General features: G+C 43.9%; 1 protein-coding gene across 1 annotated transcript in view; it reads left to right on the forward strand.

Moving 5' to 3' along the window:
• The first annotated feature begins 8171 nt into the window (after positions 1-8171).
• Positions 8172-14365, forward strand: part of LRRC16A (leucine rich repeat containing 16A) — a 228753-nt gene continuing 222559 nt past the window's right edge. The window contains exon 1 of the mRNA XM_009885904.1: positions 8172-8502. Within this exon, the coding sequence (XP_009884206.1) occupies positions 8172-8502 (331 nt within the window). The remainder of the gene's footprint in view (positions 8503-14365) is intronic.

Genomic DNA, 14365 nt, shown 5'->3' on the forward strand with positions numbered 1-14365 from the left:
GTTTCTAAAGAGCATCTGGGTGTATTAAAAAGACCCCATACACTTGTGTAGGTAAAATATTAATTAATTACTTAAGTTTTAAACCATACTGGATTTATCCAGCACTCTTGTACTAGGAAAGCAAAGGAAGTACAAGCAATTGCAGGCAAATTGAATTGCTCTGTCTACGTTTTCTTAGAAGTTTTTTTTCCACTTCAAGGTGATTTGACATTTTTGGGTTAGACTTTAGGAACTCAGTGTGGGAGCCTGGCTTTGTACTGCTACTCCAAACAAGACATGATTCAATTATGCATCAGCCCACCCCTTCCCCAAAACTAAACCCTCTTAGATCCTGAACTCCCTTCAGCACAGGTTTTAAATAGAAAGGATAAGTAGGGTAAGGCTGGTTGTGGGAGCTAATTTATCTTCCATATTTTCCATGAGATGATTCCCCTGACCTGGCTGGGCTCTCAGGTCCCTGGCTGTGTTTTTCTCTTGATGGGAGGCACCGACCTCCTCACGCTTGGTAGATAATCAGGAGTGAGAAACGGAGACAATTCTTCATTGCGGAGCTCTCCTCTGTAAATGGGTCTATCTAATGCCGTGCCGTGATTTGGCGAATGTGACAGATGCTTTCATATATGGGTTCAAGTTTTATCCCAGATTTTATATTAATTAACAGGGCCTAGTTTCACTGAAGCAGGGTTGTGTGAAAGCATTATAAGGCTGTTCATCTTATGCCAAATTCTATAATGGATACTCCTGCTAAGCAGTTTTGCCAACTTGGTGACAAACTTATTGCTATTATTTTACTGCACACTGTTTCCTTAATACTTGGAATATGTTCATTTTTTTTCAGTTTTGTCTTAGTGGTCTAAAATCTGGATGTTAAAAACAAAATTGAAAATTTGCGCTTAATTTCTTTGTTGTTTTTGAATATGCTAGTTTGCATCCAAACGATTTATCCCAGCAGTTTGACTTCTTCATGAGAACAAGCGGTGTAACATTTTTGAAAGTGGAAAGTTTTGCTTGTCACATACACGAAAGCACCTTTTGGTGGGTATGTTGGAGAAAAACTCATATGAAAATTAGAACTGAAAAGCTTACTTCAAAAAAGTTGGCAACTCTAAGTTAAACGAAAAGTATTTTTCAATTTTATTAGAGCAATGGTATTATTTCACTGTTGGTCTGTATTCCTCCCAGAATTTGTGCGATGCATACGGATATTCCCTAAGCTGTCCATCACTTAGAAAGTAGCTGCTTTCCATTATTTAATACAGACACTTTACAAATACTTCTGTAATTCGGTTTCTCCTCAAGAGAAACATCCCGCTCTTGCAGAGGTACTAGAGCCGGGGGCGACTACAGCCCACGCCGGCTTTTGAAGGTGACTTGCAAAGATGACTTCAGGATCCGGTGGCTTTGATGGAAAGCTGCCACCAGCACTCAGAAGCTTTGACAAAGGCAGCCGCAGCCTATGGCACAGGATCGTAATCTGCAAGGGATTAAAAACCATTTCATCATAAACACCGTGCCATAGCATCTACCCTGATGACAAATTTATCCTGCTTGGGTTTAATTCCTCATCTGACATGACCTAAGTTTGGTTCTGTTTGATCTTTTAAAATATGTTACATGCTTTTAACCGGACTTCTCAAACCAGATGCTCAGAGTAGTGACCACTCCATGCGTAGTAACTGTACTAATGATTTTAAGGCTCTTACGCATCTTTTGCTTTTCTTTGGCCCTGGTGTCCTCCACTCTGCGCAGGCATAATCTGTTGTTCCTTTTCATCACTTTCTCTTTGCTTTCCAGCTTAGTTTTCCAACATGTCACTCCTTACTCAGATCGAAAGGATTAACAGAGCTAAAAAGATTAAGTAAAGCAGTCATTATATTTGGCACAGGTTGACTAGTGCCTATGCTGCAGACACTGTAACCACTCTGTTTAAACGACCAGGTTTGGAAGAGCTCATTATTTTTTTCAGCTGACTGCTAAGCCCTTATCTATTTTGAAAAAAAAAACCAAAAAACAAAAAAACCAACCCAAACAGTTAGGATTGAAACCCTCTTTAGAAAATCACTACAAGGGGGATTATCTTGACTAATTTTATCAATCAAGTTTTGGGACTAGCCTAAGCCTGTACTGTTCTCAGAGAGGAGTGGAGGAACTGAGGATCACCAGAGGTGTAATACAGCAGAAGGCAGTGGTATAGCAATATACAAAATATCCAGATTGCTCCGTTCCCTTCATCTTCAGAGCAAGAGCTGAGGGTGTTATGCTCAGACCTGAAGGTCGTGCTGTGGTCTCTGCTTGGGAGAAGATGCTGTGGGGCAGTTCCCATCACCCCTGTGTAGCGCAAGGCTCATGCACCTCCTCAAAGTATGGGCTAAGTGGGATTTAAGTGAGATTGGCCCTAGGCCCACTCAGGGATTTAATTCCTTTGGATTTTATGTAAGCAGTTACCAAAGCTATTTAGTTGCGAGGCATTAGGTAATGTAGCCTGCTCTGAAGATGTGGGGCTTATGGGTTTTCCAGATGTTCAGCAGAATGGTGAAGTCCTCGCTTTATGAACATAATGGTTTTAATACAAAATTAAAAAAAAATAAAAAAAGGAAACAGTTGGCTGTTGGATGGAGTTATTTCCTTATGCTGCCCCTAGTTTTTGGCAAGGGTTGTTTTATGCCTAGATGAAACTCGTTGTAAGTCCCACAAGTATTGGGAGAAGTTTAGTGGCTGAACACCTTCCTTTCAGCCAGCAGTTGTCTCCTGAGGTTATGGCATCTTTGACCAGGCTTCACAGGACATCTGGAAGCTGGAGTTGTAGAAGAGCGAGGAGCAGTAATGCCACCACGATAAGAGCTATTGCATCAGCATGATACTTTTGAAATGACACTGAGCATGAGACTGCTATCACTCTGTGTGAGAGTTATCAGATGAGAATACCTAAAGTTTTGTTGTATCCAAAAGGATGTAACCGAGTGGGGTTTATATGCTAAGTCTATAACTATAAAGCAGAGTAGAACCCTCCAAAGGAAGAGGAAAACCACAACCAACAAAATAACTATTGCTACTGGTTTAAGTTAAAAAAGTTTTTGTCTGTCTTGCTCAGCCAATTGCAATTATCACCCATTTGCTAGGAATTGTTAATATTGGCACCTGTGAATTATTACATGCTATACAAACTTCATCTACTACATTTTCATCACCGGCTGCCCTCCTGCAGGGGTCTGCTGCAGCCTCACCATTAAGCTGTCAGGTTCCCTGGCTGTAATGAGTAATGACAAAGCAGTTCCAGCTTCTCTGAAACACACCTAAAAATGAATGGTTGGGGGTGTGATATTATGAAAAACAAAACAAACCATGCAAATGTCCTTGAGGTTGTTTTCAAAGACTTATTGATGTGAAATTCTCAGTATTTTAATTGGTATTCAATGCGTACCTAGAAACCCATTATGATTATCCAGTCACTGAAGGATCGAGTCTAAGCATCGCATGGCTACAGCGCTAACAAAGGCTCAGTGGGAAGAGGTTTTGCACAGCAATGGGTGAACATTAGTCATACTTGCATATTCTTCTTTCCACACGTTAAAGGTCTGAGCAGACAAAGAGCTGTGCCCTGGATGGTTTCGAAATCCATCAATCTTCGTCGGTCCTGAATGGACCCCTCCGAGTGGAAAGGCTTTTTGCCCACGCAAGTATCACAGCGCTGCACGGGGCGTCATGCTGCTGGGTACGTTACAGTATGTTTTCCAAAGAACATTTCCCTGAGGTAAGAGGCAAAATATAGCTCTTGTATCCGATACTGCATGAAGTCTACTCCTCTGCAGGAAAGCAATCTACTCCTCCCTTCCCAAAACAACACCACCATTTAAAACTACATTATTACCAAGAATGAGCAGGACAAACAGCACACTTTTTTTTAATTGACATTTAAGGCTAGTTTAAAGCCAGGCTCATCTATTAGCTTATAGAAGATTGTTTCCATTTACAAATATGAACAATATTTCTGTACTGCTTTCCCTAACACCAGTGACTTGTATAAATACTTTTTTTTCCTCTGAACAAATTACATGTACCATGAAATATGGTAGGTTTTGATAGTGTGTGAGGCTATGCAGTTCATGTACAAATTGAGCTTTTTCCATTTCTCTTTCTTTTCCAGATGACGTTTTGCTCCTTATTTCTTGCTTTTCTCTTAGTTTTGGTGTCAATCGATAATTTTTTTTCACTTGGAAACAAATCGAAATACATAGCAGGCATTTTCCTGTCTAAATTGCACAATCAGTTTGGAGCAGAAATAATAAAGGGCTGTTCACAACATTACTCTAGCAGGCCTTACTGGTGAGGAGAAAAAGTGCCTAACAATGAATACTTAATGAGATGAGCTCAAAGCTCGCCATCAATTCTTTGCCCTAAAGGTTACAGGTTGTGAAAGCTACATTAGCACCAGAAGGATATCGCTTTTTAGACCCACCCTTGCTGGGCAAACCCTACGGCTGGACCCCTGATACCTGGCAATGCCCCAGGATGGGTTTGTGGTGGTGACAGGCAGTGCTACCAAAGGCTGGACCCAGACCTGGGCCCAAACCCAGACCTGGACCCGGACACAGGCCCAGAACCAGCACGGTGCTGAGGGTGGCTGGGGCTTGTGGGATGAACGTGCAGATGGGTCCCGCGTGTCTTGCCTCCCAGCCCCAGCTGGGATTATGGCTCTGAACAAGTCACTTAACGTTTCTGCTGCAGCTTCCCCACCTCTTCCCCTTCACTAAATGCTTACAGTGATACGTGAAGTGGTATGAATGGGTCCAACCCAGCAGAATAGCTGCAAAGACCACCCAAGACTGGGGACCTCACAACCACTCAGCACTGTGCTGGCATGGCAAGCCAGCAAAAGCCATCCAAAATACACCTCAGCCATACACCCAGCAGAATTTCCCAGTTTGCCATCGTGCATCACGGACATACAATCCTTTTTCTCTGTGTGAAGTCTCAAGTTTTTTGTGCAAACCCCATCTGTTAAATTTCAGGAAAACCCAGAGAAAGCTCCTCCCCACAGATCCCCAGGGCTTTAAGATGTGTTGGTGGCCAGAAGCCAAGTGCGTTTTGGGGAGTAGCAGCGAACAGCTGCTTTTCAGACTCTTCCAAACACAGTTTTAAGACTTGCTCCATGCAGTTAATACTAGCATGATTCAAACTCTGCTTCCAACCCTGGCCTGCTTTCCTAAGGAAACATTGTACATGTGATGATACTCTGATCATTAACATTTTTTAACCCACTGGCCAGCTTCAGTGAAACTTAGCAGCCAGGCAGCAGTCTTGGAGACCCCAAGTTCCTATAAAATTCATGAATGATATGTGGCTGGGCCAAGGAAAATGAAAGAAAAAGCAGGTCAACCTGTATGAGACCCCAGAGAGCCCAGGGAGAGGAAGATGCTGTGGGTGCCCCACACCTCAGGAAAGCTTCACAACGTTTTTCATCCGTGTGGATGCAGGACCATCCAGCAGGAAAGCAGAATTCATTAGTTCCAGTATCGGTTTTTACAGTAGTATCATGAACTTACAGTCTCTGTCCAATGTCTCCCACAGCATTGGAACTAGCCCTCGCTGCGACGTGAAAAAGGACAGTCAATTTTGCGAATGTCAAAAGCCTCTCAGGGACCTTCTCTGGCACGAGCTGCAGTTGCTTTCCCTTGGCCGGAGGGACAGCCACATCCAGCAAGGCAGAGAGGAAAGTGTTGCTCTCCATTTGAAAACGTGTCTTTGTTCAAAGCAGAGTCTTTGCCATGAGCACACGTGCCTGCAGGGAGCTTCCTTCGGGGACTCTGCTGTAAAATGCGGCCATGAGGGCAGGCACAGAAGGACTGCAAAGTCCTCCGGCTGTTCCCCTGAATAACTGCTTTAACAAGAAGGTACAGTGACAGCCTGTGCTCACAGGGACTTCGGAAACCAGCCAGCAGTAGTTTCCTTACTAGATTTTTTTTTTTTTTTAATTCTAAACTGCAGATTTATAAACAGAAGAGTAGCAGGCCTCCTGTAATGGCAGCCGTTTTTCTGCAGTGCCTCAGCAGAAGGCAGCTAGGGAGGACAAGCTGAGTCGGAGCACGAGGAACTTGTAAGGAGCAGACCCTCATGACTGGCCTCAGCACCGGCCACGGCCACGCCAGGTCACAGAAAGCCGGGCTCCTTCACCAATGCAGGCTAAAGCAATCTAATTGAAGATGCTAGAAGTTATTTCTAGTAACAAAGCCAACAACCACTCTTCTAACTGATTGGTATTTTTCAGACTCATTTAAAAAAAAAAAAATCTTTATCCCCCTTTTTCTTCTTTTTCAGTGCTGCAGTGTTTCCCTAAGCCAGAGGCAAGACAGAAAGACGGGCTGGGAGAGATGTGCAAAGATAGCACCATTGTCAACCAAAGAAACCTCCTTCAATTATTCAGAGTATCTGCAGTTCTCAAATTTCCCATTCTTACAGCTTGAGCTAAGTGGTGCTGCATGCATTTGGCAGTAGTTCTTATTAACTCAGAGGACAGCCCCAGTAACATATGTATTCATAGGATAATTAATGTCTAAAGTGAATGTTGTGGTAAGGAGTTTCCATATACATTCCCCAACTATCTGCCAAATGCATATTTGTAAAGAGTAGGGAGCTTCAAATGGAAAAGGTAAATGTAATCCTAAGTAGACACGAAACAGAACTGCTTCTTTTTTTCTACTTCATTAACAACTAAAAAAATTGATCATAAAGCTGTGCCACACTAAAATACTCACAAAGCTGCAAGCATCAAAACCCAGTGAGCAACTAAGCACAGTCAACCGACAACTAGGAAAAGCAGACTTTCTGATATCTACCAGTAATATTTTGAATCTGAAAGGCAAACTAGAGTTGAATTCATGACAAAACCATATTTAAGAAGGTAAATGTGAGAGCTGGGTGTCTATGCTGCAACACCATGAGTTAGAAAAATTTGAACAGACCTTGGTATCTCCATGGATAAACTGGGATTATGAAATGATGTGAACTCTGCGCAGAGGTGTTGACAGACAGCATGCTCGTTTTATCATATTTATCCTTTTGCAGTGTACTCTGAACTGGCATTCCTATTCCAAGATCCCTTTTACAATATATCATCCCCTTGGTAGGGGACAGGATGCTTCAGTTTGCCAGCCAACCCAGCCCAACCTCCTGAGTCACCGCGTTGCATCTCTTTAGGAGTGATTAAGCGCTACAGTTGCCTGAACCAAAGAAATCTCATCTATTTCCCCCTTTTGTCACAGACACGTTACCCTTGCTGAGTCTCTGCAGAACCACCAGCAGCATGTCTCTCCAAGGTGCCAGCTGAAAGGGAGTCTGAATAGATCAGCTAGAAGTGGCTGGATCTCCATACAGCGGCACCCGCTGCAGTATGTAAGGTCTGTCATGGAAGGTAAGCAAAGTACCTCCAGTAAAACCGTGGTGAAATGCTGAATAACGTACCCCAGCACCTTGCAGCAAGGCTATATATACATTATATATACGGTGATGTGCACGGCTTCTACCAGCCAAAGAAGCGGGAAGGATCAGGATGTTATCTGCCTTGTGACGTTTCACAAGCCACCGATCTGGTCCTGTTCCTTTCAATCCAACTCTTTTCATTCGTGCAGCTGGTCAAAAAAAGGGGTAGGTATTATTTTGCATTTTTCCATATTCCCCTTCACACACACAAACCATCCCCTCTTAAAACTCTCTTAGAAATGTGAAAAAGTGCCTAGCTGTGCTAGGAAGGGACCCTTTCAAACCGGCTTCTCCGTGCTGGCCCCATCCACATGGTGGGGTGGGTGCAAGCCAGCGAGGGCAGTGGGGTGGACAAGGGAAAAGGTGCGCGGGGGGATCGGATGCGACACTTACTGCAGAACTGCCGCCGCCTGGCTCCGCATCGCCAGAGCCGCGTCCGTACCCAGTGCAGGCATGGGGACAGGTCCATGGTTCGAGGGGCTGCCCGTCCCCGGGGCCACCCAGGGCGGCCCACTCCCCACCGGGCAAACCCGTGGCCGCGTCGGGCCAAGCCCCAGGCTGCTGGGAGGATGCGGCGGGTGGCTGCCGAGGCCCTGCCATCCATCCGTCGCCATGCCATCTTTTATGCATGAAGGTGGCGGCGCGTAATTTCATCCTGACTCTCTGCGCCTGGTGTGTACGTGAGCGCCTGCGACATGGAGGAGCCACGGCATCAGTCCCTGGGGAGAGCGAGCTCAGGGGGAGGCAAGGAGCCTGCAGCACTCCCGGGGTGGGGGAAGGTGCCCATCGGAAAAATGAGGCCTTATTCAGCCTCTGTGTCATCATCTGAAGTTCATCCATCGGCAGGTCTACAGGTGCCGCACTCTGCGTGGACCTCGGAGCGGGAGGAGATTCAGGGATATGAGGATGCCCTACAGAAAACCATGTGCACTCTGGTCACAAAACTGTGGCCTGTGTTTGAAACTTCAACCCCACTGCTGCCATGTGAGGGAACAGGGGCGCTGAGAGTGTTTGAGCGCAACGAAGGTTTAGCACATCCATGTCAGTACTGCACTAGTAGGGGTGGTCAGCATTTCTTATTTTTATTTTAATTTCACTTTTGATATTACCATAATCCCCAAAGTGCCACTATAACCCTGTCACTGCTGTCTGAGGCACTTGTTTCGTAACATGACAAAATGTCCTCTCCACCAATAAGCTGACAATTTAGGCTTCTGATCTCATACCTATAAGTTTTGCCTCAGCAAATATGTTTGCATTTTTTACTTTAAATGTTGCCTAGATCACAAGAAAGAGGTTACTGTACACACATCCCCCAGCACACCCTTTACCAGGCAAGACCGAAGCTAAGAAGTCGGTCTGGAGCACATGACTTGTGTTGTAATCCCATAGGCACTGGAAGGACTCCTGAAACTTTTCCCTATGGCAGGTCCGGCTGTGAGACCACTAAGACCACCCTGTTCCCCAGAGGTCAGTACTGGGTCCAGTCTTGTTCAACATATTCATCAATAACCTGGATGAGGGGGCAGGGACACCCTCAGGAGGTTTGCTGATGATGCAAAACTGGGAGAAGTGGCTGACACACCAGAAGGCTGTGCTGCCATACAGCAAGACCTGGACAGGCTAGAGAGTTGGGCAGAGAAGACCCTGATGAAGTTCAACAAGGGCAAATGTATGGTCCTGCACCCAGGGAGAAATAATCCCATGAACCGGTACAGGTTAGCGTTTGACCTGCTGGAAAGCACCTCCTCAGAGAAGGACCTGGGAGTCCTGGTGGACAAGAGGCTGTCCATGAGCTAGCAATGTGCCCTTGGGGCCAAGAAGGCTGATGGTGTCCTGGGGTACATTAAAAAGAGTGTAGCCAGCAGGTCCAGGGAGGCTATCCTCTCCCTCTACTCTCCCTTGTCGAGGCCACATCTGGAGTAGTGTGTCCAGTTCTGCGCTCCCCAGTTCAAGAAAGACAAGGAACTACTGGAAAGAGTCCAGTGGAGGGCTATGAAGATGATCAGGGGACTGGAGCATCTCTCTTATGAGGAAAGGCTGAGAGACCTGGGTCCATTTAGCCTGGAGAAGAGAAGACTGAGAGGGGATATCCTGAATGCTTATAAATATCTAAATGGCAGGTGTCAAGAGGATGGGGCCAGACTCTTTTCAGTGGTATCCAGCGACAGGATAAGGGACTATCTTGTGCATCCTGCTCTAGGTGAACCTGCTTTATCAGGGGGATTGGACTAGACGATTGCTAGACGTCCCTTCCAATCCCTACCATTCTGTGACTCTGTGATTCTGTGAAGGCTGGACAGGAGGATGGCAAGCCCTGCCACATGCACCAGCGTAACAGGAGAGCAATGGCTGGAGGGGGTTTCAGGTTTCCTTGCCATTTGAATCCATAGTCGGGTCATCTAAAGGGCCATGGTCATCATTTTTTTTGTGTCTGATGTAGGTAGGTAAATCTTGTGCACTCATTGTAATGATAGATAAAACCCAGGAGAGGCATTTGAGCTTCATGAAGAATTTGCTTTGAGTCTTGAGTCATTGTGCAATAACTTCATTTTGAGAAGGGTCAGAGTGAATTAGCGACATACTGTGGTGGACAACACTGCTGGCCTAACAGGGAGCAGCTGATCCAGGTTATTTTCTCCACCAACATGCTTCTGGTATTTCAATAGGCATCATCACCTATTTCTGTTCCTATCAGGAAGAACTCATCATATGATGCTTTGGGTCTGCTGAAACCATTGCTGTATCAGACTGGAAGGGATTCCTGGGTCACCACGTCCAGTCTCCAGCTGCCTTGGCAATCCCAGCATATTTCCAGTCTTTAATAAATTATATCTCAGAATTAGGCTTCCTACTCTCTTTTACTTGAGGAATAAGGAAATATGAGTTGAGGGGACTTTACATGGTGAAGAGTCACTTTTTTATTAGAATTCAGCACAGCTGTGATCTCAGTGTCATCAGTTGCTTGCAGTGACTCTGATGCACATAATTTACAGCAATAAATGAGACATAACAGCAGGTATGTGTGGGCTGGAAATAGAAATTAGACCTGAAATGAGAATGATATGACGGCTTTGGTGTATTTTATGCTTAAATAGTGCTTATAATTGTCTTTTTAGAATCGTACAGACAAATAAATAAGAATAATTTAAGAGACTGACTATGTAGCATTCAATTTTGCTTGTTTAAGGAAAATACACTACTATGACAACTATATTTGTGCTGATGATAGCTTGTTTTCTTCGGTATTTGATATTTGTCCTCCTCCTCTTTTTGTTTGTTTTTTTTTTTTTTTTTTAACACAAAGTTACCTAATCTTAGAATAAGGTATTTGTAGATATGTTTTTACTTTAGAGTAGGCAGAAGTCATCATTTTTGCACTTGATTGGTTCTAATTCATTGTTATTTTCTAAATAACATTCTGGGCGATTTGCATGCAGTCATCTGGCACCAAAGCGCAAAGGAGACATTCAGAAAAGCTTAATTATGCACATCATTTTAGACACCATCCCCCCTTCAATTTTCCTCCAACTCATTTTCTGTAAATGAATGATGACATGTCAGAGTCACAAGGCAGAGCACCCAGTACATGTGTCTTTCTGCATTTTACTTTAAAATCTTGGTGGAGAGGAAGAGACATGCAGTTGCTCAGTAGAAATAGGAACTGCTGAGCCAGTTCGCACCTAGTCACGTTGCTCCTGTAACTAATCAGCAAGAAAAACCTTGGCAACAGCCAACAAAGACAACAGCCTTCAGTCACTGCAGAGTTTCCAGGGTTAAATATAACCACTCAATCCAATGCTCATCATTGACCTGCCAGTGCAATGTGGTTTTCTAGCGGATGCTGCTATTCCCCTACAAAGACAGAGACCTCCTACAGATCGTGGTGGCCACAAGTTGATGCCTGAAGCCCTGACATGTGGCTCTACTAGTTTTTTCCCCAGAATGCTGCTCATAGACGCAGTTAATAAACCTTTTCCATCAGCAGAGGTGATCTGTTGTGGAGCTATGTTCCCCTACTTCTCTTAAAGGTTTTGAGATGCTCTGATTGCGATATAAACAACAATTTTTCAAGTTAGCAAACCACCAGCCTGCTAAATGTCAGAGCATTGTACTTCGGCATGTCAGATGTCTATTTTGATGAACAGTGGAATTCAATCTTATTTAATGCTTGAAAGAGGGTGATAAGGTGCCATGATGTTAGCGGATGTCAAGAGTACACAGTGCGCGCAGTGATGGAGTAGCATTTCTAGGAGAACTTCCACTTAAGCCGCTCACTCCGTGTGCTTCAGTGCAATGCTTCAGTTAGTTAAATCACTGGATAACAGGGTTTATAAATGCTGTAGGGGAAAAAAAATAAAGTCAGCATTGGTGCCTCAGGATACAATCACTCCCGCTCAACTCTCATACTGCAGCGCAGTCCTGTGCTGTTCTTGTGCCACCTACTGACCAGTTCCTCCTAACTTTTAATTCTTCTTTTCTCTAAATGGAACATTTTCCAGTTTACTTTTAAATACAAATATTTGATGTTGGATTTTGCCCAAGTAATTAATAGCTACTGAATACAGTCAGTCTTCATGCCTTGATAATAAGCTCTAATTTAGAGCTGAAACACTATCCTACACTAGTTGGCTCAGTAGAAGAAGAACGGGATGGGCTGGACTGGGATGGGATGGGATGGGACGGGATGGGATGATCTGTGTTATCCAGCATGTCAGATCCAACAGTGCTTTCTGTCTTTAAATATGTAATTCCCAGCTGAAATCATTATGATCGCACAAATGTTCAAAAGCAGAAGCTACCTGGAGAGTTTGCTGTCTGTCCATAGGTGTTTTTCATGACATGGCTGAGCTACGGCAAGGGGTTGATCTCTTCTTTCCATACCAGAGAGAGGTATTGAAATGCAGGCTGCGGTGATTTCTTTTGGCTTCCCAAGCCACTGAAATCAAGAACTACTCTGCAGAATTAAGAAAATGCTTTTGACTTTGTTATCAAAAGTCAAGGCAATGGCTAAATGAATGTGTGTTCCCACCTGGGACATTCCTGAAGTGCTTACAAGGTGGAAAACACATACCCTATTTAAGCTGTAAAGTTTTCTGGTTGCATCTATCTTGGGTAGATAAACCCCAGATTTGCAGGCCGGCCTAATGCTGTCAGTCGCTCTGCCAGCCACTTGTTATTAGTCTGGATATTGCTATCGTTCTGCAAATGTTTCTGATAGCCATTGTCTTCCTTGCTTTGAACCTAGCAGTTAACCTTCCAAAGGGTTCAGGTTAAAAAGTTATTCCAGCCCCCATGCAAGAAGCGACTGAAACCTGTAAAGAGTGGCACATTGACGTGACGAGCCTGGCATCAATCTGTGGCATCAATCAAGAATTTCTCCAGAATAACAGCATCAGAGGACTGTGCAGGCTGCTGTCAGAGCAGGTAGTCCTTCCTGAGCTTCTCGTAATGAAAAGTGATCAGAATGGCACTCTCTTCTATGTGTGGTCTTCAATGATCACTTTGCTCTGGGGCCAGTGCAGCCTTGGCCAGGTCAGGGCATGACACTGGAGAAGTTGCTTGCAGCTGCAGCTTCTACCTCCCACTTGTGCTCTCCTCCAGCTGCACATTTCACTGGGGGCCGACCTCGCTGTGTATTTTTAAAAATATGTGGAAAATAAGCTTTCAACTTCCTTCATTGCTGCCTCTTGCAACTCTTTCTTCAGTAGAAAGGGAAAATAGACTTCTTCACCCTAATTTACAGCATAGTAGACATTGCATATACTCTTTAAAAGGGATAACAAAGGGGTCACGCATAAATTTTGTGTTTGGGGACACAATATTTTCTTTTTCATTATTTGAAGTTCAGTATATGATCTTAGTTAATTTTTTTCCTTGCATTTTACTTGTTGGCCTGCGAGCAATTTCTTCTAAAATTAATTGGATTAATCATTCCAGAAGTCTCAACTGGATGTTTTTAGAAACAATTTCAGGTATCGGCAAGCATTTGGATTATGCCACCAATAAACTGGGCACGTTATTGTACTGGAAGAAAGATTCTCAAGTAACTGTGATAGCTGTCTTGTTCTGGGCTCAACTACGCTCCAGGTACCCTCTCCAGAGAGGACTTGCCACAAAGCATCAAATATTTAGGATTTATAAGTAAATGAACATTTCCCACTTGTATACGTAGATTTGAGTCAGAAACACTGCAGGAAGCTCACCTCTGACAAAAAAAGCTTTTAGAACAGATTGCTTGCCCAGAATAACAGCAGGAGAGATAACAGTCATACCTCTTGAAATATTTATCTTAGCATTTTCCCATTAAACATCGAAAATGCAGCTGCACCACTTATGGGTCAATAAATATTGTACTCAAAGCACAAATCCGTTGTTTCCTTAATCTTTTCCTAAACTTCCCCGTTTTCACTTGCAGACAGCTATGTGGTGCAGTACAGCCTGCTTACTGAGCCAGGCTTTCAGGCTATCCAGACTGTCACAGGTGTGAGAACTAAACCCTTTCAGATGGATGAACTCAGCATGGATGGGATTATGTTTCTGTAAAAAAGGATGCCTAAAATGGGAGCTGCTGTGAGAGTGGAGCTCATATGGAGGCTCCCAGCATGACTTTACTGTTGTTGTCTGCCTCCTTGAAAAGATGTACCCGAGCAAAACACCAAAAAGTTCACAGCAGACTTGTGTGTGGTAAGAACATTTTGAGCACTTTATTATAATAATATAGGAATTATGTTTTACTTAGATAAGAAGCAGGTTTCACTATAAAAGGCTCTTAATCGAGAATAAGTATTTTTTAAGTGATACCCATTCCCAAATTACTGAGCTGCTTTCTGTCTTTTCCTTTGAAGCCTGTTACCTTACTTAGTCATTTAAAGTATGATTTATGATA

Source organism: Charadrius vociferus, unplaced genomic scaffold, assembly GCF_000708025.1.
Source record: "Charadrius vociferus isolate BGI_N301 unplaced genomic scaffold, ASM70802v2 scaffold195, whole genome shotgun sequence".
In the NCBI taxonomy this organism is placed as follows: Eukaryota; Metazoa; Chordata; class Aves; order Charadriiformes; family Charadriidae; genus Charadrius; species Charadrius vociferus.